General features: G+C 49.1%; 1 protein-coding gene across 1 annotated transcript in view; it reads left to right on the top strand.

Annotated features, from left to right (window-relative positions):
* The window catches only part of WEE2 (WEE2 oocyte meiosis inhibiting kinase), a 28116-nt gene extending 6340 nt beyond the window's left edge, over nt 1-21776 (top strand). Inside the window, exons 4-11 of the mRNA XM_038753083.1 lie at nt 17-189; nt 7600-7721; nt 10018-10164; nt 16051-16158; nt 17189-17274; nt 18373-18543; nt 19463-19605; nt 21503-21776. Of these exons, the coding sequence (XP_038609011.1) occupies nt 17-189; nt 7600-7721; nt 10018-10164; nt 16051-16158; nt 17189-17274; nt 18373-18543; nt 19463-19605; nt 21503-21668 (1116 nt within the window). The 3' untranslated portion in view covers nt 21669-21776. The remainder of the gene's footprint in view (nt 1-16; nt 190-7599; nt 7722-10017; nt 10165-16050; nt 16159-17188; nt 17275-18372; nt 18544-19462; nt 19606-21502) is intronic.
* The last annotated feature ends 3757 nt before the right edge of the window (nt 21777-25533 follow it).

Genomic DNA, 25533 nt, shown 5'->3' with positions numbered 1-25533 from the left:
CCTCCTTCCCTCTCAGAGAAGCGTCTTGCGCGAGAGCAACATGGTCTCCCGCTACGACACAGAATTCCTGGAGCTGGAGAAGATTGGGGTCGGAGAGTTCGGCTCCGTATTCAAGTGCATCAAAAGATTGGACGGGTGCATCTATGCCATCAAACGCTCCACGAGGCCTCTGGCGGGATCCTTAAATGAGTGAGTTGGGGGCACGGCGGGTCGGGGGTGAGGGAGTGGGGGCACAGGGATGTCCAGTCTGTTGTTAACTGTGCCCAAGTGGGTAACCCGTTTCCGCTTGAAAACTGTCACTCTGCCTTCCTCCAACCTTCCCTCACACTCTGCTTTTCAGGTAGCATTTATCCAGCACCATCCGAAGCGCTTGGGAGAGTACAATATCCCTCCCCTCAAGGAGTTTGTTCTAGCTCTATATCAGTGTGTAATTGTACTTGTACTTCCCAAGCGTTTAGTACAGTGCCCTGCACACAGTAAGCGCTCAATAAATACGATTGATTAATTGGTGCCTTTGTATCGATTCATTCACTCGTATTTATTGAGCGCTTACTGTGTGCAGAGCACTGTACTAAGCACTTAGCAGAGTACAGTACAATAATAAGTGGACATATTCCCTGCCCACAACGAGCTTATAGTCTAGAGCGGGGGAGACAGACATCAATAGAAATAGAGTGTGTGTCCATCCTTCAGACTAGAAGACTGTGCCCCACCCATTTTAACCCTGAAAACCATGATTTGAGCTCTTAATGGTGGTGTGATTTAAGCACCTCCTTTGTGGGAGAGTACAATATCCCTCCCTCAAAGAGTTTGTTCTAGCTCTATATCAATGTGTAATTGGTGCCTTTGTATCGATTCATTCAATCGTATTTATTGAGCACTTACTGTGTGCAGAGCACTGTACTAAGCACTTAGCAGAGTACAGTACAACAATAAGCGGACATATTCCCTGCCCACAACGAGCTTATAGTCTAGAGCAGGGGAGACAGACATCAATAGAAATAGAGTGTGTGTCCATCCTTCAGACTAGAAGACTGTGCCCCACCCATTTTAACCCTGAAAACCATGATTTGAGTTCTTAATGATGGTGTGATTTAAGCACCTCCTTTGTGGGAGAGTACAATTTCCCTGCCCTCAAGGAGTTTGTTCTAGCTTTATATCAGTGTGTAATTGGTGCCTTTGTATCGATTCATTCAATTGTATTTATTGAGCACTGACTGTGTGCAGAGCACTGTACTAAGCACTTAGCAGAGTACAGTACAATAATCGGACATATTCCCTGCCCACAACGAGCTTATAGTCTAGAGCGGGGGAGACAGACATCAATAGAAATAGAGTGTGTGTCCGTCCTTCAAACTAGAAGACGTTACTGTGCCCCACCCATTTGAACCCTGAAAACCATGATTTGAGTTCTTAATGATGGTGTGATTTAAGCACCTCCTTTGTGGGAGAGTACAATATCCCTGCCCTCAAGGAGTTTGTTCTAGCTCTATATCAATGTGTAATTGGTGCCTTTGTATCGATTCATTCAATCGTATTTATTGAGCACTTACTGTGTGCAGAGCACTGTACTAAGCACTTAGTAAAGTACAGTACAATAATAAGCGGACAAATTCCCTGGCCACAGCGAGCTTATAGTCTAGAGCGGGGGAGACAGACATCAATAGAAATAGTGTGTCTGTCCTCCAGACTAGAAGATGTTACTGTGCCCCAGCCATTTTAACCCTGAAAACCATGATTTGAGTTCTTAATGATGGTGTGATTTAAGCACCTCCTTTGTGCCCTAGTGCTAGAGTAAATGCAGATGACCAGATCATACACAGTCTCTGTTCCACCCTGGGCTCATGATCTAAGAGGCTGGTAGCATCTTAGGGCGATGGCATCTGCCTGCCTGTAAAGTTTGGGGAGCTGGGATTTTTAAATTTTTGTTGGTTTTGTTTTTCTCTTTTCAGAAGTTGAAACGGAGCCCAGTGTCTAGGGCTAGTTGTGGACAGGGAATGTCTGCCAAATTTATTATATTGCGCTTAGTACAGTGCTCTGCCTACAGTAAGCGCTCAGTAAATGTCACTGATGAATTGATGGAGAGATTGAGGCCTTTTGTAGAACTCAAAGCGGCCAGCGATCTCAGGACCTGTGGCCAACAGACGACTTGTACTTGCCTTGTACTTCCCTTCCCTTCCCTTGTACTTCCCAAGCGCTTAGTACAGTGCTCTGCACACAGTAAGCGCTCAATAAATACGATTGATTGATTGACTTCCACTGGGTTCTCAAGGTTTACAAGCCCTCGTTTTATTGTCTACCCTCGGCCAGCTCACTGGCTATCCCTCTAGGGCATCCACACAATGTCAGCAGGGCTTTTGGTCATCTTCATAGCTAAGTTGGTGTCTGACCAGGAAGATTGATCGTATTTGAGTGCTCACTGTGTACAGAGCATTATACTAAGCGTTTGGAAGAGTACCATGTAACAGAGTTAGTAGACACATTCCCTGCCCAAATTGAGTTTATGGTGTAGAGGAGGGGACAGATAATAATATACATTAACTTAGGGCTACCTACATAAGTCCTATGGGGCTGAGGGAGGGGTGAATAAAAAGGTGCAAATCCTAGTGTAAGGGCAATACAGAAAGGAGTGGGAAAAGATTAAATGAGAAGCAGCATGGCTCAGTAGCAAGAGCCCGGGCTTTGGAGTCAGAAGTCATGGGTTCAAATCCCGGCTCCCCCAACCGTCAGCTGTGTGACTTTGGACAAGTCACTTCACTTCTCTGGGCCTCAGTTCCCTCATCTGTAAAATGGGGATTAAGACTGTGAGCCCCCCGTGGGACAACCTGTTCACCTTGTAACCTCCCCAGTGCTTAGAACAGTGCTTTGCACATAGTAAGTGCTTAATAAATGCCACCATTATTATTATTATAAGTCACTTAACTTCTCTGGGCCTCAGTTCCCTCATCTGTAAAATGGGGATGAAGACTGTGAGCCCCCCGTGGGACAACCTGTTCATCTTGTAACCTCCCCAGTGCTTAGAACAGTGCTTTACACATAGTAAGTGCTTAATAAATGCCATCATTATTATTCTTATGTCACTTCTCTGGGCCTCAGTTCCCTCATCTGTAAAATGGGGATGAAGACTGTGAGCCCCCCGTGGGACAACCTGATCACCCTGTAACCGCCTCAGCACTTAGAACAGTGCTTTGCACATAGTAAGCGCTTAATAAATGCCATCATCATTATTATTATTATTATTATTATTAAATGAGGGCCTTGGGGAAGGCCTCTTGGAGAAAATGTGCTTTTGATAAGGCTTTGAATAGGGGGAAGAGTGATAGGAAGAGAGAGGGAATTGCAGGATGTGATTGAGAGGTCAGCAGTGAGATAGAGAAGATGGAGAAGATGGAGGTACAGTGTCAGGACTGGATAGTAGTAGGAAGTCAGGGGGTAAGGTAAGAGTGCTTTAGCTTGGGTGTCATACAACTAGAAACTAAGCCTGACGAGTAATAATAATGGCATTTATTAAGTGCTTACTATGTGCAAAACACTGTTCTTGTGACCTGCCCAGCAGTTGGAGTGGTGCTTTGCACATGGTGGGTGCTTAACAAATACCATTATTATTATTATTTGTACTATTTATTTTATTTGTACATATTTATTCTATTTATTTTATTTTGTTAATATGTTTTGTTGTCCATCTCCCCCTTTCAGACTGTGAGCCCGCTGTTCGGTCGGGAACGAACCTGATTACCTTGCAACCTCCCCAGCGCTTAGAACAGTGCTTTGCACATAGTAAGCGCTTAACAAATACCATTATTATTATTATTCTAAGCGCTGAGCACTGTTCTAAGAGTAGGGTGGACAAGGGAGTCTGTTATATTGTACTCTCTCAAATGCTTAGTACAGTGCCCTGCACGCAGTAAGCACTCAAATATGATCGTGAGTAGGGGTTGCTGTTGACTTGCCGACTAATCTTTCTTCTCCCTGGACTGTAATAAGAATTGTGGTATTTCCAGTCTTTCTTCTCCCTGGACTGTAATAAAAAATTGTGGTATTTAAGCGCTTTGCGCTGAGCACCATACTAAGGGCTGGTGAAGAGGCAAGATTATCAGGTCAGCTCCTATCCCACATGGGGCTTCTGTTCTCCATTTTTCGGATGAGGAATCAGAGGCCCAGAAAATCAATCAATCAATCGTATTTATTGAGTGCTTACTGTGTGCAGAGCACTGTACTAAGCGCTTGCGAAGTACAAGCTGGCAACATATAGAGACAGTCCCTACCCAACAGTGGACTCACAGTCTAGAAGGGGGAGACAGAGAACAAAACCAAACATACTAACAAAATAAAATAAATAGAATAGATAGGTACAAGTAAAATAAATAGGGTAATATGTACAAACATATATACATATATAATAATGATGGCATTTATTAAGCGCTTACTATGTGCCAAGCACTGTTCTAAGCGCTGGGGACGTTACAAGGTGATCAGGTTGTCCCCCGGGGGGGCTCGCAGTCTTTAATCCCCATTTTCCAGATGAGGTAACTGAGGCACAGAGAAGTGATTTGCCCAAAGTCACACAGCTGACAATTGGCGGAGCCAGGATTTGAACCCATGACCTCTGACGCCAAAGCCCGGGCTCTTTCCACTGAGCCGAAAAGTGAAAGGATTTGCCCATGGTCCCACAGAAGGCAAGTGGCAGAGCTGGGGTTAGAAACCAGATCTCGACGCCCAAACCTATGTGCTCTCCATTAGACCACACTGCTAGCGGTGGTATTTGTTGGGCACTGACTGTACCAAGCACTGTACTAAGCGCTAACACAAGAGATAATCAGGTGGAACACAGTGTCTGTCCCCCACGGGGTTCATAGTTTAAGAGGTCCAGCTTTGGTTTCTGGGGCTCGGGTGGTTGGGTGGGAAAAGAAGTCTGCCTCCCCCCTGCATCTTGTTACCACACTACTCTCTGCCCCCTCCATTGTCCTCTTTAATCAGAACTCAACTCCTTTTTTTTTTTGTTTTTTATTGTTTTTTCTCTTTTGTATCCGTGTCGCCTGGTTCTGCCCTCCCACCTCTGATCCAGGGCAGTGTGGCCTAGTGGATAGAGCATGGGCTTGGCAGTCAGTCAGGACCTTGGTTCTAATCCTGGCTCCATCACTTGTCTGCTGGGTGACCTTGGGCAAGTCATTAACTTATCTGTGCCTCAGTTCCCTCCTCTATAAAATGGGGATGAAGACTGAGCCCCACGCGGGACAGGGACTGTGTCCAACCTGACTAGATTGTATCTACCCTAGTTCTTAGTTGGTTCTAATCCTGGCTCCATCACCTGTCTGCTGGGTGACCTTGGGCAAGTCATTAACTTATCTGTGCCTCAGTTACCTCCTCTATAAAATGGGGATTAAGACTGAGCCCCACGCGGGACAGGGACTGTGTCCAACCTGACTAGATTGTATCTACCCTAGTTCTTAGTTGGTTCTAATCCTGGCTCCATCACTTGTCTGCTGGGTGATCTTGGGCAAGTCATTAACTTATCTGTGCCTCAGTTACCACCTCTATAAAATGGGGATTAAGACTGAGCCCCACGCGGAACAGGGACTGTGTCCAACCTGACTAGATTGTATCTACCCTAGTTCTTAGAACAGTGCCTGACACCTAGCACTTAACAAATACCATTATTATTTATTATTTTTCCCCTAAGCTCGCTGCATCCCAGAGAGGCCCTACGGATGGGTGAGAGGGAGGGAAGGGGGAGGGTAGAGTTCATTTCTCAAGATAGAGTGGGTTTCCCAGAAGTGTGTGTGTGTGCTTTTTGTGCTTCAGGAGTCCTCAAGAGGCCCAAAGTGTTCCTTGTGGCTCTCTCGTGAGTCAGTGATATTTACTACTACGACTACGTGGGACAACCTGATCACCTTGTATCCCCCCAGCGCTTAGAACAGTGCTTTGCACATAGTAAGCGCTTAACAAATGCCATTATTATTACTACTACTACTACTAATGATGGCATTTAGTAAGCGCTTACTATGTTCTAAGCACTGGGGAGGTTACAAGGTGATCAGGTTGTCCCACGTGGGGCTCACAGTCTTAATCCCCATTTTACAGATGAGGGAACTGAGGCCCAGAGAAGTGAAGTGACCTGCCCAAAGTCACACAGCTGACAGTTGGTGGAACCGGGATTTGAACTCATGACCGCTGACTCCAAAGCCCGGGCTCTTTCCACTGAGCCACGCTGCTTTACTGAGTGCTTACTATATGCAGAACACTACTAAACCCTTGAGGGAGTACAATGAGTTGGTAGACATGCTCCTTGCCCACAAGAAGCTTACCTTCTAACGAAAGTCACAAACAGGGCCTGCTCACAGCCTAGGGAATGCGATAATCCACCAGTGATATTTATTGAGTACTTGCTGGGCACAGGAAATCTCCAGTGGCTGCCAGTCAACCTACGCACCAAGCAAAAACTCCTCACTCTCGGCTTCAAGGCTGTCCATCCATCCCCTCGCCCCCTCCTACCTCACCTCCCTTCTCTCCTTGTCCAGCCCAGCCCGCACCCTCCGCTCCTCTGCCGCTAACCTCCTCACCGTTAGGCCTCGTTCTCGCCTGTCCCACCATCGACCCCCGGCCCACATCCTCCCCCTGGCCTGGAATGCCGTCCCTCCGCCCATCCGCCAAGCTAGCTCTCTTCCTCCCTTCAAGGCCCTACTGAGAACTCACCTCCTCCAGGAGGCCTTCCCACACTGAGCCTCCTTTTTCCTCTCCCCCTCCCCATCCCCTCTGCCCTACCTCCTTCCCCTCCCCACAGCACCTGTCTATATGTTTGTACAGATTGATTACTCCATTTATTTTACTTGTACATATTTACTATTGTATTTATTTTGTTAATGATGTGCATCTAGCTTTATTTCTGTTTATTCTGATGACTTGACACCTGTCCACATGTTTTGCTGTCTGTCTCCCCCTTCTAGACTGTGAGTCTGTTGTCGGGTAGGTACCGTCTCTATGTGTTGCCGACTTGTCCTTCCCAAGCACTTAGTACAGTGCTCTGCACACAGTAAGTGCTCAATAAATATGAATGAATACTAAGTGCTTAGTACAGTGCTCTGCACACAGTAAGCGCTCAAATACGATTGAATAATACTAAGCGCTTGGGGAGTAGGATATAGCAGAGTTGGTAGGTTCATTCCCTGCCCATGAGGAGCCTCTGTGTCTCTCCTGTCTAGAGAAGCAGCGTGGCTCAGTGGAAAGAGCCCGGGCTTTGGAGTCAGAGGTCATGGATTCAAATCCCGGCTCCACCAATTGTCAGCTGTGTGACTTTGGGCAAGTCACTTCACTTCTCTGTGCCTCAGTTCCCTCATCTGTAAAATGGGGAGTAAGACTGTGAGCCCCACGTGGGACAACCTGATCACCTTTTATCCCCCCAGTGCTTAGAACAGTGCTTTGCACATAGTAAGCGCTTAACTTCTCTGTGCCTCAGTTCCCTCATCTGTAAAATGAGGATTAAGACTGTGAGCCCCACATGGGACAACCTGATCACCTTGTATCCCCCCCCCCAGTGCTTAGAACAGTGCTTTGCACATAGTAAGCGCTTAACAAATACCATCATTATTGTTATTATTACAGGCTCGCCGCCCTGCGAGAAGTGTATGCCCACGCCGTGCTAGGACATCACCCCCACGTGGTGCGTTACTACTCTGCTTGGGCAGAGGATGATCACATAATCATCCAGAACGAGCACTGCAATGGTGAGCTCTGGGGGCGTCAGGGCTCTAGCTGCGGTGGCCAGTTATCTGGTTTTCAGGCGACAACTGGTCTCCGGCCCCGGGGTGGATTGGGCGTCCCACTGGGGCTGAGTCCAAGGGCTGGGGTTCTAACCTGGCCATGACAGAGTCCCTCCCTACCGATCGGACTGTCAGGTCTGGGTATCGAGAGAAGCAGCGGGGCTCAGTGGAAAGAGCCCGGGCTTTGGAGTCAGAGGTCATGGGTTCAAATCCCAGCTCCGCCGCTTGGCAGCTGGGTGACTTTGGGCAAGTCACTTCACTTCTCTGGCCCTCAGTTCCCTCATCTGTAAAATGGGGATGAAGACTGTGAGCCCCACATAGGACAACCTGATCACCTTGTATCTTCCCCAGTGCTTAGAACATAGTAACTGCTTAACAAATACCAAAATGATTATTATTATCAGTGGTATCTATTGAGAGCTTCCTGTGTGTAGAGCACTGTACTAAGCTCTCGGGAGAGTGCAATTTAATAGACAACATAGATACCTTCCTTGCCCACAGGGAGTTTACAGGGTGGGACCGTGGGGTGATCTTGCACTTTCACTGCAATTTAAACCCTAGTAATGATTTGCATTGCTGTTTTCTGGGCTTTGCAAAGATTTCAGCAGGGAGGAGGATCCGAAGCAGGAAGAAAGACTAAGGGGATTAAAAGGGGGCCAGAGTAGTAAGCTCTCTGAGGGCAGGGATGATGTCTAACAACTATATTATACTCTCCCAAGTACTTAATGCACCACTCGGCCCACAGGAAACGCTCAGTAAATACCACTGGTTGGTTGGGGTTCTCAGTTTCCATTTCATCATCATCATCATCAATCGTATTTATTGAGCGCTTACTGTGTGCAGAGCACTGTACTAAGCGCTTGGGAAGTCCAAGTTGGCAACATATAGAGACAGTCCCTACCCAACAGTGGGCTCACAGCCTGAAAGGGGGAGACAGAGAACAAAACCAAACATACTAACAAAATAAAATAAATAGAATAGATATGTACAAGTAAAATAGAGTAATAAATATGTTCAAACATATATACATATATAGAGGGAGGAAGTCAGGTGTGTGAGACTTTTCTCTGACTATAAGACATGTCATTTGGATATATTTTTTAATGGTATTTGCTAGGCGCTTACTATGTACCAGGCACTTTACTGAGTACTGCGCTACATACAAGCTAATCAGGTTGGACACAGACCTTGTCCACTGTAGGGCTCACAGTCTTAATCCCCATTTTACTGATGAGGCGACTGAGCCACAGAGAAGTAAAGTGACTTGCCCAAGGTCACCCAGCCGGCAAGTGGCGGAGCCAGGATTTGAAACTAGGTTCCCTGACTCCCAGGCTGGCAGAAGTTGCGGATCCAACTTGGGAGACCTTTTATTCTTATCCTATAATTGTCTTGAGTAAGAGCCCAGGTGACAATCTGAGCCTTTCTAATGGTCCCCAGAACCGTAGGTGAGGAGGATTCATTTCTTCTTCCCCTGGGGGCCCATTTTAGTTCTCCGGGCCACAGAGGAAATCATCATCATCATCATCAATCGTATTTATTGAGCGCTTACTGCATGCAGAGCACTGTACTAAGCACTTGGGAAGTACAAATTGGCAACATATAGAGACAGTCCCTACCCAACAGTGGGCTCACAGTCTAAAAGGGGGAGACAGAGAACAAAACCAAACATACTAACAAAATAAAATAAATAGAATAGATATGTACAAGTAAAATAAATAAATAGAGTAATAAATATGTACAAACATATATACAGGTGCTGTGGGGAAGGGAAGGAGGTAAGATGGGGGATGGAGAGGGGGACGAGGGGGAGAGGAAGGAAGGGGCTCAGTCTGGGAAGGCCTCCTGGAGGAGGTGAGCTCTCAGTAGGGCCTTGAAGGGAGGAAGAGAGCTAGCTTGGCGGATGGGCAGAGGGAGGGCATTCCAGGCCCGGGGGAGGACGTGGGCCGGGGGTCGATGGTGGGACAGGCGAGAACGAGGTACGGTGAGGAGATTAGCGGCAGAGGAGCGGAGGGTGCGGGCTGGGCTGGAGAAGGACAGAAGGGAGGTGAGGTAGGAGGGGGCGAGGGGATGGACAGCCTTGAAGCCCAGGGTGAGGAGTTTCTGCCTGATGCACAGATTGATTGGTAGCCACTGGAGATTTTTGAGGATGGGGGCTCTGGGGTTGGGGGGGACAGGATGGGTGGGCTGGAGAGGGTGGGAGGGTTCTATTGGATTCTCGTCCTTGTCCCCACTGACCGTTGGGACTCTTACCTGTTGCTAGGTGGGAGCCTGCAGGATTTGGTGCTGGCAAGCAAGAGGAGCGGCCAGCTCCTTCTGGAGGCTGAGCTCAAGAACATCCTGCTGCAGGTCTCCCTGGGCCTTCGGGGGATCCACAACTCTGATCTAGTGCACCTGGACATCAAACCCAGTCAGTACCTGAAGCCCCCCACCCCTCCCTCCCTTTCCAGCTTGCTCTGCCCAGGGCATCCCCTCTCCCCCACTGTGGTTCTTCTTGGGTTGGGCATGTTTGTGTCTGGTTTGCTTTTATTGTTCATCGGTTTGTTTTTATCATCATCATCATCATCAATTGTATTTATTGAGCGCTTACTATGTGCATAGCACTGTACTAAGCGCTTGGGAAGTACAAATTGGCAACATATAGAGACAGTCCCTACCCAACAGTGGGCTCACAGTCTAAAAGAATAGAATCTTTATTCTATTCTATAGAAAGAACAGTCTAAAAGAATAGTTTATGGAACTATTCTAATCAATCAATCAATCGTATTTATTGAGCACTTACTGTGTGCAGAGCACTGTACTAAGCACTTGGGAAGTACAAGTTGGCAACATAGAGAGACGGTCCTGCTGGGGTAGATGCAAGTTAATTAGGACACACACAGTCCCCGTCCCACCCGGGGCTCCCTGTTTAAGAAAGAGGGAGGACAGGTATTTAATCCCCATTTTATAGTTGAGGTAATGGAGGCAGAGAATAATAATAATAATAATGGTGCTTGTTAAGTGCTTACTATTCATTCCTTCATCCATTCAGTGGTATTGAGCGCTTACTGTGTGCAGAGCACTGTACTAAGCCCTTAGGAAGTACGAGTTGGCAACATAGAGAGACGATCCCTCCCCAGCGACGGGCTCACAGTCTAGAAGGGGGAGACGGACAACAAAACAAAACATGTGGACAGGTGTCAAGTCGTAAGAATAAGTAGAATTATAGCTAAATGCACATCACATTACTATTTTGCCAAGCACTGGGGTAGATACAAGGTAATCAGGTTGGACACAGTGCCTGTCCCACCTGGGGTTCCCAGCCTTAATCCCATTTTACAAATGGGAAGCAGCGTGGCTCAGTGGAAAGAGCCTGGGCTTTGGAGTCAGAGGTCACGGGTTCAAATCCTGGCTCCGCCAATTGCCTGCTGTGTGACCTTGGGCAAGTCACTTAACTTCTCTGTGCTTCAGTTCCTTCATCTGTAAAATGGGGGTTAAGACTGTGAGCCCCGTGGGACAACCTGATCACCTTGTAATCTCCCCAGCGCTTAGAACGGTGATTTGCACATAGTAAGCGCTTAACAAATATCACCATTATCATTATTATTATTATTGTCTGGGCCTCAGTTAACTCATCTGTAAAATGGGGATTAAGACTGTGAGCCCCCCGTGGGACAACCTGATCACCTTGGAACCTCCCCAGTGCTTAGAACAGTGCTTTGCACATAGTAAGCGCTTAATAAATGCCATGATTATTATTATTAAATGAGGTAACAGGCCCAGAGAAGTTGTGACCCGCCGCAGGTCACACAGCAAGCATTTGGCAGAGCAAATGGAGGAGCCTCGATTAGAGCCCTGGCCTTCTGACTGCTGAGCCTCGGCTCTTTTTCCTCTCGGCCCGGCTCCTTCTCACGGCTGGGTCCGTGATCCGCGTCGGTAGGCTTGTCTGGTAGGCACTGCACCCCTCCAGCTTGGTCCTGCGTGGGCAGAGACCGCAACGAATGCAGTAGTTGACACTCGCTCTACTGCTTCGCCTTCTGAGAGGCTGGCAGTGCCCCAGAGGGGGCTTTAACCGTCCTCCTAGACTGTGAGCCCACTGTTGGGTAGGAACTGTCTCTATATATTGCCAGCTTGTACTTCCCAAGCGCTTAGTACAGTGCTCTGCACACAGTAAGCGCTCAATAAATACAATTGATTAACGTGTCTGGGCTTCAGGCCGGGAAGCAGACGAAGGCACTTCCTATTTGTGCCACTGAAGCATGGGTCCTATCCAGTCAAGATGGGGCACCTTGTCTAAGCCCGCTGTTGGGTAGGGACCGTCTCTATATGTTGCCAACTTGTCCTTCCCAAGTGCTTAGTACAGTGCTCTGCACACAGTAAGCGCTCAATAAACACGATTGATTGATTAACATGTCTGGGCTTCAGGCCGGGAAGCGGACGAAGGCGCTTCCTATTTGTGCCACTGAAGCGTGGGTCCTATCCAGTCAAGATGGGGCACCTTGTCTGAGCCCGCTGTTGGGTAGGGGCCGTCTCTATATGTTGCCAACTTGGACTTCCCAAGCGCTTAGTACAGTGCTCTGCACACAGTAAGCGCTCAAATACAATTGATTAACGTGTCTGGGCTTCAGGCCGGGAAGCAGATGAAGGCGCTCCCTATTTGTGCCACTGAAGCGTGGGTCCTATCCAGTCAAGATGGGGCACCTTGTCTAAGCCCGCTGTTGGGTAGGGACCGTCTCTATATGTTGCCAACTTGTCCTTCCCAAGCGCTTAGTACAGTGCTCTGCACACAGTAAGCGCTCAAATACAATTGATTAACGTGTCTGGGCTTCAGGCCGGGAAGCGGACGAAGGCGCTTCCTATTTGTGCCACTGAAGCGTGGGTCCTATCCAGTCAAGATGGGGCACCGTGTCTAAGCCCACTGTTGGGTAGGGACCGTCTCTATATGTTGCCAACTTGTCCTTCCCAAGCGCTTAGTACAGTGCTCTGCACACAGTAAGCGCCCAATAAATACGATTGATTAGTGTCTTTGTGTCTCCATGCTTCCCCCACAGTCTCTGCTTGGGCCACCGAGTTCTGTGGCTCCGAAGCGGTGCCTGTGTTCTTGGGGACCTGGGATGGGGAAACACGGAGGCTCTGAAGTGAAGGGCCCGTTGTTGGGTAGGGACCGTCTCTATATGTTGCCAACTTGTACAGCACCTGTATATATGGATATATGTTTGTATGTAGTATTTTATTTGTACCTATTTATTCTATTTATTTTATTTTGTTAACATGTTTTGTTCTCTGTCTCCCCCTTCCAGACTGTGAGCTCACTGTTGGGTAGGGACCATCTCTATATGTTGCCAGCTTGTACTTCCCAAGCGCTTAGTACAGTGCTCTGCACACAGTAAGCGCTCAATAGTCAATCAATCGTATTTATTGTGTGCTTACTGTGTGCAGAGCACTGTACTAAGCGCTTGGGAAGTACAAGTTGGCAACACATAGGGACAGTCCCTACCCAACAGTGGGCTCACAGTCTAGAAGACTGTGAATAAATACGATTGAATGAGTGAATGTACTTCCCAAGCACATAGTACAGTGCTCCGCACACAGTAAGCACTCAATAAATATGATTGAATGAAGGGTGGGGTGGAAGAGGGGAGGGAGTCCGGAGAAATGCTCAAGGTTCGTTCATTCATTCATTCGATCGTATTTATTGAGCGCTTACTGTGTGCAGAGCACTGTACTGAGCGCTTGGGAAGTCCAAGTTGGCAACATATAGAGACGGTCCCTACCCAACAGTGGGTTCACAGTCTAGAAAGGGGAGACGAGAACAAAACATATTGACAAAATAAAATAAATAGAATAAATATGTACTAATAAAATAGAGTAATAAATTCATACAAAGGTTCACATGTGCTTCCACAGGACAGCCCCAGTGACATCACAGCAGTGTGGCTCAGTGGAAAGAGCCCGGGCTTGGGAGCCGGAGGTTGTGGGTTCAAATCCTGGCTCTGCCGTTTGTCAGCTGTGTGACTTTGGGCATGTCACTTCTTCTCTGGGCCTCAGGTACCTCATCCGGAAAACGGGGATGAAGACTGAGTCCCACTTGGGACAACCTGATCCCCTTGTATCATCCCCAGCGCTTAGAACGGTGCTTTGCACATAGTAAGCACTTAACAACTGCTATTATTATTATTACTATTATTATTATTATTATCATTATTATTATTATTATTGTTATCACACGGTGGGGCCCAACCCTGGCTCTGGAGCACTGGCAGTGGCCTCCTTGTGTGGGAGGGTGGAGAGGAGTGATGAGGAGGACTTCTTTCCTCTCCGTCCCATTTTGTCTTTGCTTCCTATTCTTATTTCCTCCTCTCTTGCTCCCTGTTGATGGGTCATCAGCCTGGGATCTACTTGGAGAAGCAGCGTGGCTCAGTGGAAAGAGCCCGGGCTTTGGAGTCAGAGGTCATGGGTTCAAATCCCGGCTCCACCATTTGTCAGCTGTGTGACTTTGGGCAAGGCACTTCACTTCTCTGGGCCTCAGTTACCTCATCTGTAAAAGCTGTGTGACTTTGGGCAAGTCACTTCACTCCTCTGGGCCTCAGTTATCTCATCTGTAAAATGGGGATGAAGACTGTGAGCCCCCCGTGGGACAACCTGATCACCTTGTAACCTCTCTGGCGCTTAGAACGGTGCTTTGCACATAGTAAGTGCTTAATAAATGCTATTATTATGATTATTATTACTCGCTCTGCACTTCCTTTCCACACCTGCTCATCCAGCTCCAGGCTCCATGTGACCGTAGGCTGGTGTGGTCTCCCGTGATCCCTTACTGCCAGGTTTCCACGCTGCAGCGGTACCCTGATGGACCTCGCCTGCTTTATCAGGCTGCTGCGTGGGGAGGCCTGACTCCTTGAGGCAGGGGAATAGGCAAGTTGGGGCGGACTCACTTCTCCCGGCTATAGGATGGTCGATGGGAACTTTCCCGGGATCCATATGACTCAGCCAAAGGCTGCTTCAGGATCAGGGCTGACCGAAAGGAGAAAGTAATCTGGGCAGCTTTGACCGGCTGACCTGAGGTCACCTCTCTGGGCCTTCTGGTCAGTGAGGGTGGAGCTGCTCGGGAGAAGTTGGGGAGGGGAATTGGGAGCGTGGGCTGGAAGCCATAATAATAATAATAATTACAGTATTTAAGTGCTTACTATGTGCAGGCACTGTACTAAGCTCTGGGGTTGGACGCAGTGCCTCGTGGGGCTCTCTGTCTTGATCCCCATTTTACAGATGAGGTAACTGAGGCACAGAGAAGTGAGGCGACTTGCCCAAGGTCACACAGCGGACAAGTGGCCGTGTCAGGATTAGAATCCATGATCTTCTGATGCCCAGCCACGCTGCTTCTCCTGTGCCAGCTGTGGGAGAGAGGAGAAGGGTGCCACCCAGCTGGGCCACCAGTCGCCCACCCTCTGGACCCCCGGCACAGCTGGCGCTCCTCTCAGTGGATGGTAGTGCCCGATGAGGTGGTGTTCCCTGGCCTGCCCATCCCGCTTCTGACTTCTGCCTCTTCCTCAATCTAATAATTATTAATAATGATTATGGTACTTGTTAAGCACTTCCTATGTGCCAAGCGCTGGGGTAGATGCGAGTTAATCCATTTGGACACACTCCCTGTCTCACGTGGGGTTCAAACTCTTAGCCCAGCTTGGCTCAGTGGAAAGAGCCCGGGCTTTGGACTCCGAGGTCATGGATTCGAATCCCGGCTCCGCCACATGTCTGCTGTGTGACCTTGGGCAAGTCACTTAACTTCTCGGAGACTCAGTTACCTCATCTGTAAAAGGGGGATGAAGAGTGTGAGCCCTACGTGCGACAACCTGATCACCTTGTATCCCCCCCAGCGCTTAGAACAGTGCTTTGCACGTAGTAAGCGCTTAACAAATGCCATTATTATCATTATTATTAGCCCCATTTTACAGATGAGGTAACTGAAGCACAGAGAAATGACTTGCCTAAGGTCACCCAGCAGATATGTGGCGAAGCCGGGATTAGAACCCAGGTTCTTGTGACTCTCAGGACCGTTCTCTATCAATCTGGACTGTGATAAGAACCAGGCCTAGGATCCTGGCCTGGGCCGGCCTCCAGCTGGTGATTCTCAGGTGGAAAAATTGACCGGGCCATGAGGAGAGACTCCACCAAGGGGCATGAAGGAGCGGGAATGACGGGAGGCGTAGGACGTGCGAAGAGGCACCCTGTCCACATGGAGATGGGTGCCCGCTGGCTCGGAGCAAAGCCGAGGGGGTGGGCAGAGATGGGGGCAAACCCCAGTTGCGCTCCTTCTCAGGTAATATCTTCATCTGCCGTAAGCTGACCGGCGAATTCCCCGCTGTTCTGGAGGAGGGAGAGACCGAGGATGACTGCTTCCTGTCTGCCAGCGTGATGTACAAAATCGGTAAGTTCTCCTCCCGCCAGTCAGCCAGCTCTTGGGTCAATCGATCGATGTTACTGAGCACTGACACTCAGCGCTTTGTCTTATGCCATCATTCATTCATTCAATCGTATTTATTGAGCACTTACTGTGTGCAGAGCACTGTACTAAGCGCTTGGGCAGTACAACTCTCCTGATAACCATAATGGACTTACACACCCAAATAGTGGAATGCCAGTCAACTAACATTTATTATCTACTATATACTTAGCACTGAACTAGGCTCAACAGGTAAAACGACGCTAACCCTGCTTGCAGAGTTTGCGATCTAAAGGCAGAAGGGAAAGAGTATGTGCAGGACTTTGACGTTTCTGAATCCAGCTATTGACGGTTGTATTGCATTTGCTCACATAATTGCCCCACCTGAAGAAATGATTGATTTTTTTCTACCACTTAACTGTAAGCAGTGATGGTTGTGTACGAGAGGAGAAGCAGAAGGGTGGGAACTTGGAGAGAGGTAACTCTTTAGGACTGTCCCCACCAAGGTCGAGTCATTTCCACCCCATAGCAACACCACGGATGTATCTCTCCCGGAGCGCCCCGCTCCCCGTCTGCAATCATTCTGGTAGTGGATCCGTAGTTTCCTTGGTAAAAATCCAGAAGTGATTTACCATCACCTCCTTCCGTGCCGTAAACTTGAGTCTCAGCCCTCGACTCTCTCCCGGGCCACTGCTGCCCAACACAGAGGCGTTTTGACTTGTTGGAGATTGCCTTCCACCGACCAAGCTAGGAACGGAATGGGTAGGCCTCTGCTTGACTCTCCCTCCCTTAATTGAGACTGGAAGAGGACTGGAAACTCTCCAGGTGTGACCCTGAGAGGGAACTAAGCGCTCAGGAAAGAACGATACAATAGCGGGCAGACACGATCCCTGCCCGCGAGGAACTTACAGTCTAGGAGTCCAACGGGTCTAGCTGGACCGCTGAGGGATGGGGAGGGATTGGTACAATTGTGCTGCTCAGGGTCCCTTGCTGCAGGTGTGTCTCCTCTGAGCAGGTGACCTGGGCCACGTGACTTCCATCAAAGACCCCCAAGTGGAGGAAGGAGACAGCCGGTTCTTGGCCAAGGAGATTCTGCAGGAGGTACAGCTGGGAGAGGAGGGAGGGCAGGGTAGGAGGCCTCTTCTCTGCCAGCCGGCACCTGTCCCCTACAAGTGGGAAATGGAAATGTTGGTGGTGTTCCCAGGCTTGGGGGGGCGACCCTATTAGGGAAGGAGTGTGGACTCTTCCCTCCAACTCTGCCAGGGCCTACTCCCGCCTCCCAGCCGTTGTCCCCCTGGACTCCTGTGACCAGAAACCTGTTTGGAGGTTCACACGGACTCTTCCCTGGGCAGAGGGGGAAGATCAGAAGAAGGATTCGAGATTGAGATTCTTCATCATGAGAATAATAATAATAATGATGGCATTTGTTAAGCTCTTACTATATGCCAAGCACCGTTTTAAGCTCCCGGGGGGGATACAAGGTGATCAGGTTGTCCCACGTGGGACTCACAGTCTTCATCCCCATTTTGCATATGAGGTAACGGAGGCTCAGAGAAGTGAATTGACTTGCCCAAAGTCACACAGCTGACTTCTAGGCTGTGAGCCCACTGTTGGGTAGGGACCGTCTCTCTATGTTGCCAACTGGTACTTCCCAAGCGCTTAGTCCAGTGCTCTGCACACAGTAAGCGCTCAATAAATACGACTGAATGAATGAAGTGGCTGAGCCAGGATTGGAACCCTTGACCACGATCCTCTATTAATCTCTGAAGTGGGCATAAGAGAATCAGACCTAACGTGGTCAATCAGTCCCTCACGGAGCTCTCACTGTAAAAGGGGAGCGTGTCTTCTCCCCATTTTACAGATGAAAGAACTGAGGTCCAGGGAGGGTAAGTGACTTCCCCCAAGGTCACCCAGCAAGTGAGGGGCAGAGCTGGGGCTGGAATCGTGATCTCACTCAGGCCTGGGCTCTCTGCAGCAGGCCATGCCGCCTCACAGGGATTTCATGGTAAAGACACTTCCCCAGGCCTTCCCCGAACCCGCCGTGGATCTCTGGGTCCCGAGAGCCATCAAAGGGGTCGGCGCCTCCCCTGAAGGCACAGGGCTCCCCGAGGACCCAAATCCCACCCCCCTCCCGGAGCGAGCGCTCGGCCCAACTCCGCTTGGCCACCTCCTAACTGGTCGCCTGCCTTCCCTCCGAAGGAGTATCGCTTCCTACCCAAGGCCGACGTGTTTGCCCTGGGGCTCACCATCGCCGTGGCCGCCGGAGCGGAGGACTTGCCGCTCAACGGGGCCTCGTGGCATCACATCCGCCAGGGCAACCTGCCCACCATCCCTCAGCAGCTTTCTGAAGATTTCTACAACCTGCTGAAGGTGTGTGGGGTGTCTGGAAAGGGCCGAGTGGAAGAGAAGGGGAGGGCTGAAGCGGCAGCAGATCCGCAACGCGCCTTATCGCTTCGATTCTCAAATGTCGAGCGCCGTTCTAAGCTTTACAGATGAAAGAACCGAGGTCCAGGGAGGGTAAGTGACTTCCCTGAGGTCACCCAGCAAGTGAGGGGCAGAGCTGGGGCTGGAACCCCTCCTACCTCCCCTCCCCTCCTACCTCACCTCCCCTCCTACCTCACCTCCCTTCTCTCCTTCTCCAGCCCAGCCCGCAACCTCCGCTCCTCCACCGCTAATCTCCTCACTGTACCTCGTTCTCGCCTGTCCCGCCGTCGACCCCCGGCCCACGTCCTCCCCCGGGCCTGGAATGCCCTCCCTCTGCCCCTCCGCCAAGCTAGCTCTCTTCCTCCCTTCAAGGCCCTGCTGAGAGCTCACCTCCTCCAGGAGGCCTTCCCAGGCTGAGCCCCTTCCTTCGTCTCCCCCTCGTCCCCCTCTCCATCCCCCCATCTTACCTCCTTCCCTTCCCCACAGCACCTGTATATATGTATATATGGTTGTACATATTTATTACTCTATTTATTTATTTATTTATTTTACTTGTACATTTCTATCCTATTTATTTTATTTTGTTGGTATGTTTGGTTCTGTTCTCTGTCTCCCCCTTTTAGACTGTGAGCCCACTGTTGGGTAGGGACTGTCTCTATGTGTTGCCAATTTGTACTTCCCAAGCGCTTAGTACAGTGCTCTGCACATAGTAAGCGCTCAATAAATACAATTGATTGATTGATTGATTGATTGGAATCCTGATCTCTCCCAGGCCTGGGCTCTCTGCACCAGGCCATACCTGGTGAGCCGGGCAGGCTCGGACTCGGCTCTCTGAGGCTTACGGTCTTTGGGGTCCCTCCCCCAGCTCATGATTGACCCCGACCCGGCGGCGAGACCCACGGCGGCGGCTCTGACCAGGCACCCCGTGCTCCGGCCCTCGCTGGGGCGAGCGGAGGAGCTCCGCCAGCAGCTGGACATCGAGAAGGTGCGGACCGCCAAGCTGGAGAGGTAGGGAGGAGGGGAGGTCGCTCGCTCAGAGCCAAGGGGGATAGAATGGGATGGGACGATTGTGGTCAAGGGCTGGGTCCTTACTGGTGACCCAGTATGGCGGGAGTCCTGTCCGACTCTGTTCTGACCGGTTGAAGAACGTAGTAAGCAGAATGACCTGTCCTGCGGCAGGGAATGTGTCTGTTTATATTGTTATCGTACCCTCCAAGGCGCTTAACCCAGTGCTCTGCACACAGTTCGTGTTCAGTAAATACGACTGACTGACTGAGAGGATCGATTGTACCAAGGGGACCGCTGCTGACCTCCTTTGACTCACCCTGGGGTTTTTCATTCTAGTCGGCTTCTCCCCTCTGCCCATATGCCCATGAGAAACAGCGTGGCTCAGTGGAAATCAATCAATCAATCGTATTTATTGAGCACTTACTGTGTGCAGAGCACTGTACTAAGTGCTTGGGAAGTACAAGTTGGCAACATATGGAGACGGTCCCTACCCAACAATGGGTTCACAGTCTAGAAGGGGGAGACAGAGAACAAAACAAAACATACTAACAAAATAAAATAAATAGAATAGATGTGTACAAGTAAAATAGAGTAATAAATCTGTACAAACATATATACATACATACAGGTGCTGTGGGGAAGGGAAGGAGGTAATGTGGTGGGGGGGTGGAGAGGGGGAGGAGGGGGAGAGGAAGGAGGGGACTCAGTCTGGGAAGGCCTGGGAAAGAGCCCGGGCTTTGGAGTCAGAGGTCATGGGTTCAAATCCCAGCTCCGCCAACTGTCAGCTGTGTGACTTGGGGCAAGTCACTTCACTTCTCTGGGCCTCAGTTACCTCATATGTAAAATGGGGATTAAAACCGTGAGCCCCACATGGGACAACCTGATGACTTTATAAGCTCCCCAGTGCTTAGAACAGTGCTTTGCACATAGTAAGTGCTTAACAAATACCATTATTATTATTATTATTATTATATGCAGGTGCTGGAGGGACTATTGGGCCTCAGAGACAGAGGCCGGCAGGTGCCGGGCCGGAGGGGCTCTGAATAGACTTGATGGGCCTCAAACTAGGGCCTTGTTTCTGCCTTCCAAATGGGAAGTGTTCATTTTCTTCTCCAACTGGGGTTTTCCTCATGCGTGTGATTTGGGTATTGAATCAATCAGTGGTGTTTATTGAACACTTACTGTGCAGAGCACTGTACTGAGTGCTTGGGAGAGTACAAAAGAACAGAGAATAATAATAATGATGGCATTTATTAAGCACTTACTATGTGCAAAGCACTGTTCTAAGCACTGGGGAGGTTACAAGGTGATCGGGTTGTCCCACGGGGGGGCTCACGGTTTTAATCCCCATTTGACAGACGAGGTAACTGAGGCACAGAGAAGTAAAGTGACTTGCCCAAAGTCCCACAGCTGACAATCGGCGGAGCTGGAATTTGAACCTCTGACGCCAAAGCCCGGGCTCTTTCCGCTGAGCCGCGCTGCTTCAGAGATGGTAGACATATTCCCTGCCCACAACGAGCGAACACGGGGCCTGTCCTGGGCATACCGCAACTTGATTGTGTCCCCCTCGGCCACCTGGATGACTTTGCTGTTGGGGGGAGGGAGGATGGACGGAGCTGCTACTGGACAGTCCTCCAGGCTAATCTCTGCCTTCCTCTGAAGTAGGGGAGAGCCGGAGCCGGGAAGGTCTCACAGGCATTTCCTGCCGCAGCTACAGGCCCAATTCCCTGTAGTCTAGCTGGTCTGCTGTGGCAGGGCATCTAGGGCTAGGAAGACGCCCTCAGAGAATGGTGGCAGTAATGGCGTGTGCCCACTCGGGTCACCGACAGGCTGGCTAGGCCCCGCCAATGCTCCAAACCCTCCGTGTTTTCTTTTTTTCTCTCCGTTTCTCTCTCAGCGAACTCCGAGCCACCCGGATGCTCGAGAGCCTCAAGCAAGATCTCCGCCAAGGGGGCTCCAGGCCTTCTGCCCCCAGAGCTGCCCCGCCCCGACCCAAGGGCTCGCGGCGCTTGGTGGGAGGGAAGAACGCCCGCTCTCTGAGCCTCACCTTCATGGGCTACTGATCTGCCACCGGGCCTTCTCCCGCTGCCCTGAAATAGAGGAAGGACCAGTCTGTTTTCCCCGCACCTCAAGCCCTACCCTCTGACTCTGTCATTCCAAGATCCCTGAAGCATACCGGCCTCTGATTAGAGTGACGGCTAGAACCTTCGCCTGCGTCTGCACATTTGAGGCTGGGGTCCTCTCATGTCATCCATGCTGAGGAGTCGTCCACGGAGCAAGCAGGCCCTGGAGGGTAGCACAGGCTCCTGTCTCCTCCTCTTCTTCTTCCTCCTCCTCCCCGCAATGGCTCCCAGCAGTCAGCAGCAGTTTGGAGAAGGAGTCTGCTCAGGTCCAGACTGCAGCTGCTTATTGCAGTTCCTTCCTCCTCTTCGTAGACTCTGTGCCCCCCAGGACAGCCCTGGTCTCTCTGTCCAGGCTGTGCCCCCACACACCCCTCCCATCTAACTTGTTTCTCACTTCTGATTCCTCGATGGTGTGCTTGTGTGGATGGCGATGGGCTTTCTTTTAGCTTCAGATGGATTTTATAACTTCAGGCCTTTTAACATTTTTTTAAAACTTAAAAAAAAAAATCCCTCCCTCCCCTGCCCCTTCATCCCCTCTAAAAAGGAATGGAAAAATGTAAATAAAGTTCTTCTTTTTTTACAAAAACAAAAAAAAAGGCCTGTCAGAGAAAAGGGGGAAACGTTCCTCTTTGTAGACTCTGCGGCCCCCAGCACAGTCCCGGTCTCTCTGTCCAGGCTGTGCCCCCCACGCACGCCCCCCTCATCTAACTTGTTTCCCAGTTCTGATTCCTCGATGGTGTGCTTGTGTGGATGGCGATGGGCTTTCTTTTAGCTTCAGATGGATTTTATAACTTCAGGCCTTTTAACATTTTTTTTAAAACTTTTTAAAAAAAATCCCTCCCTCCCCTGCCCCTTCATCCCCTCTAAAAAGGAATGGAAAAATGTAAATAAAGTTCTTTTTTTACAAAAACAAAAAAAGGCCTGTCTGAGAAAAGGGGGAAACATTCACCTCTGAACAAGGCTTTCATCCCCCTTTACCCCCACTTGCAACCACCCTTAACTTGATTACGGAAAGGTAGGGACGGCGGATGAATTTTTGTTCCCATCTAAACATTCCTGGGGAAGGGAGATGGGAGTCTTGATGGGATAAGAATGATGGCATTTGTTAAGTACTTACTATGTGCAAAGCACTGGGGAGGATCCAGGGTGATCAGATTCCCATGAGGGGCTCACATTCTTCATCCCCATTTTACAGATGAGGTGACTGAGGCACAGAGAAGTTGAGACTTGCCCAAAGTCACACAGCTGACAGCAGAGCAGGGATTTGAACCCACCACCTGTGACTCCCAAGCCTGTGACTGAACTAGGGTGGGTTCAAAAGCTTAATTGACGGTCGGGCAGTCTTCTGACTGGTAGCTTAATGATAATCATTGTGGTGGGTATTCAGATGCTGTTGGGACAAGAAGTGGCCTAAATGCTATTATCAAAGTCATTTACTCAGTGGAATTTATTGAGTGCTTCTAGACTGTGAGCCCACTGTTGGGTAGGGACCGTCTCTAAACGTTTTTTTTTTTTATGATGGCATTTGTTAAGTGCTTACTATATGCAAAGCACTGTTCTAAGCGCTGGCAGGGATACAAGGTGATCAGGCTGCCCCACGTGGGGCTCACCGTCTTCATCCCCATTTTACAGATGAGGTAACTGAGGCTCCGAGAAGTTAAGTGATTTGCCCCAGGTCACACAGCAGACATGTGGTGGAGCTGGGATTTGAACCCATGACCTCTGACTCTAAAGCCCGGGCTCTTTCCACTGAGCCACGCTGCTTCCCTCTGTTCATTCATTCATTCAATCATATTTATTGGGCGCTTACTGTGTGCAGAGCACTGTACTAAGTGCTTGGGAAGTATAAGTTGGCGACATATAGAGACGGTCCCTACCCAACAGTGGGCTCACAGTCTAGAAGGGGGAGACAGAGAACAAACATATTAACAAAATAAAATAGAATAAATATGTACAAATAAAATAGAGTAATGAATACATACAAACATATATACATTCATTCATTCAATCATATTGGGCGCTTACTGTGTGCAGAGCACTGTACTAAGCGCTTGGGAATCAATCATATTGAGCACTTACTGTGTGCAGAGCACTGTACTAAGCGCTTGGGAAGTACAAGTTGGCCACATATAGAGATGGCCCCTACCCAACAGTGGGCTTACAGTCTAGAAGGGGGAGACAGAGAACAAACATATTAACAAAATAAAATAGAATAAATATGTACAAATAAGAGTAATAAATTCATACAAACATATGTACATTCATTCATTCAATCATACTGAGCGCTTACTGTGTGCAGAGCACTGTACTAAGTGCTTGGGAATCAATCGTATTGAGCGCTTACTGTGTGCAGAGCACTGTACTAAGCGCTTGGGAAATATAAGTTGGCGACAGAGACGGTCCCTACCCAACAGTGGGTTCACAGTCTAGAAGCGGGAAACAGAGAACAAACATTTTAACAAAATAAAATAGAATAAATATGTACAAATAAAAGAGTAATAAATACATACAAATATATACATTCATTCATTCAATCATATTGAGTGCTTACTGTGTGCACAGCACTGTACTAAGCACTTGGGAATCAATCGTATTGAGCGCTTACTGTGTGCAGAGCACTGTACTAAGCGCTTGGGAAGTCCTCCCAAGCGCTTAGTACAGTGCTCTGCACACAGTAAGCGCTCAATAAATATCACTGAATGAATGAATAAGTGCTTACTGTGTGCAGAGCACTGTACTAAGCACAGTTCCGCTGGGGGCTAATAGTCAAAGGGGAAGAACAGGTGTTGGAAGCTTCATTTTTTACCAATGAGGACACAGAGCTTAACTGACTTGTAGGAGGTCTCGCAGGAGGCAGGATTAGAACCCAGGTCTCCTGGCTCCCGCTTGTGTGCCCTTTCCACTCGCCCGTGCTGCTTCTCAGCTTGTGGGCTTAGGGCACTGAACTCATTCCTTCATTCAATCGTATTTATTGAGCGCTTACTGTGTGCAGAGCACTGTACTAAGCGCTTGGGAGTCCCAAGCGCTTAGTACAGTGCTCTGCACACAGTAAGCGCTCAATACGATTGATTCCCAACGCTTTATTGAGCGTTGTTTTGTTGTTGTTTTGTTGTCTGTCTCCCCCTTCTAATAACAATAATAATAATGATGGCATTTATTAAGCGCTTACTATGTGCAAAGCACTGTTCTAAGCGCTGGGGAGGTTACAAGGTGATCAGGTTGTCCCATGGGGGGGCTCACGGTCTTCATTCCCATTTGACAGATGAGGTAACTGAGGCACAGAGAAGTTAAGTGACCTGCCCACAGTCACACAGCTGACAATTGGAGGAGCTGGGATTTGAACCCATGATCTCTGACTCCAAAGCCCGGGCTCTTTCCATTGAGCCACGCTGCTTCTATCGTCATCATCATCAATTGTATTTATTGAGCGCTTACTATGTGCAGAGCACTGTACTAAGCGCTTGGGAAGTACAAATTGGCAACATAGAGAGACAGTCCCTACCCAACAGTGGGCTCACAGTCTAAAAGGGGGAGACAGCGAACAAAACCAAACATACTAACAAAATAAAATAAATAAATAGAATAGATATGTAGACTGTGAGCCCGCTGTTGGGTAGGGACCGTCTCTAGATGTTGCCAACTTGGACTTCCCAAGCGCTTAGTGCAGTGCTGTGCACACAGTAAGCGCTCAATAAATACGATTGATTGATTGATTGATTCTTACCTCCTTCCCTTCCCCACAGCACCTGTATATATGTATATATGTTTGTACATATTTTTTACTCTATTTTATTTGTACATATCT

Source organism: Tachyglossus aculeatus, chromosome 10 (genome assembly GCF_015852505.1).
Source record: "Tachyglossus aculeatus isolate mTacAcu1 chromosome 10, mTacAcu1.pri, whole genome shotgun sequence".
Lineage (NCBI taxonomy): Eukaryota > Metazoa > Chordata > Mammalia > Monotremata > Tachyglossidae > Tachyglossus > Tachyglossus aculeatus.
The sequence above is the reverse complement of the archived record's forward strand: the minus strand, read 5'-3'. Positions and strand labels throughout refer to the sequence as shown.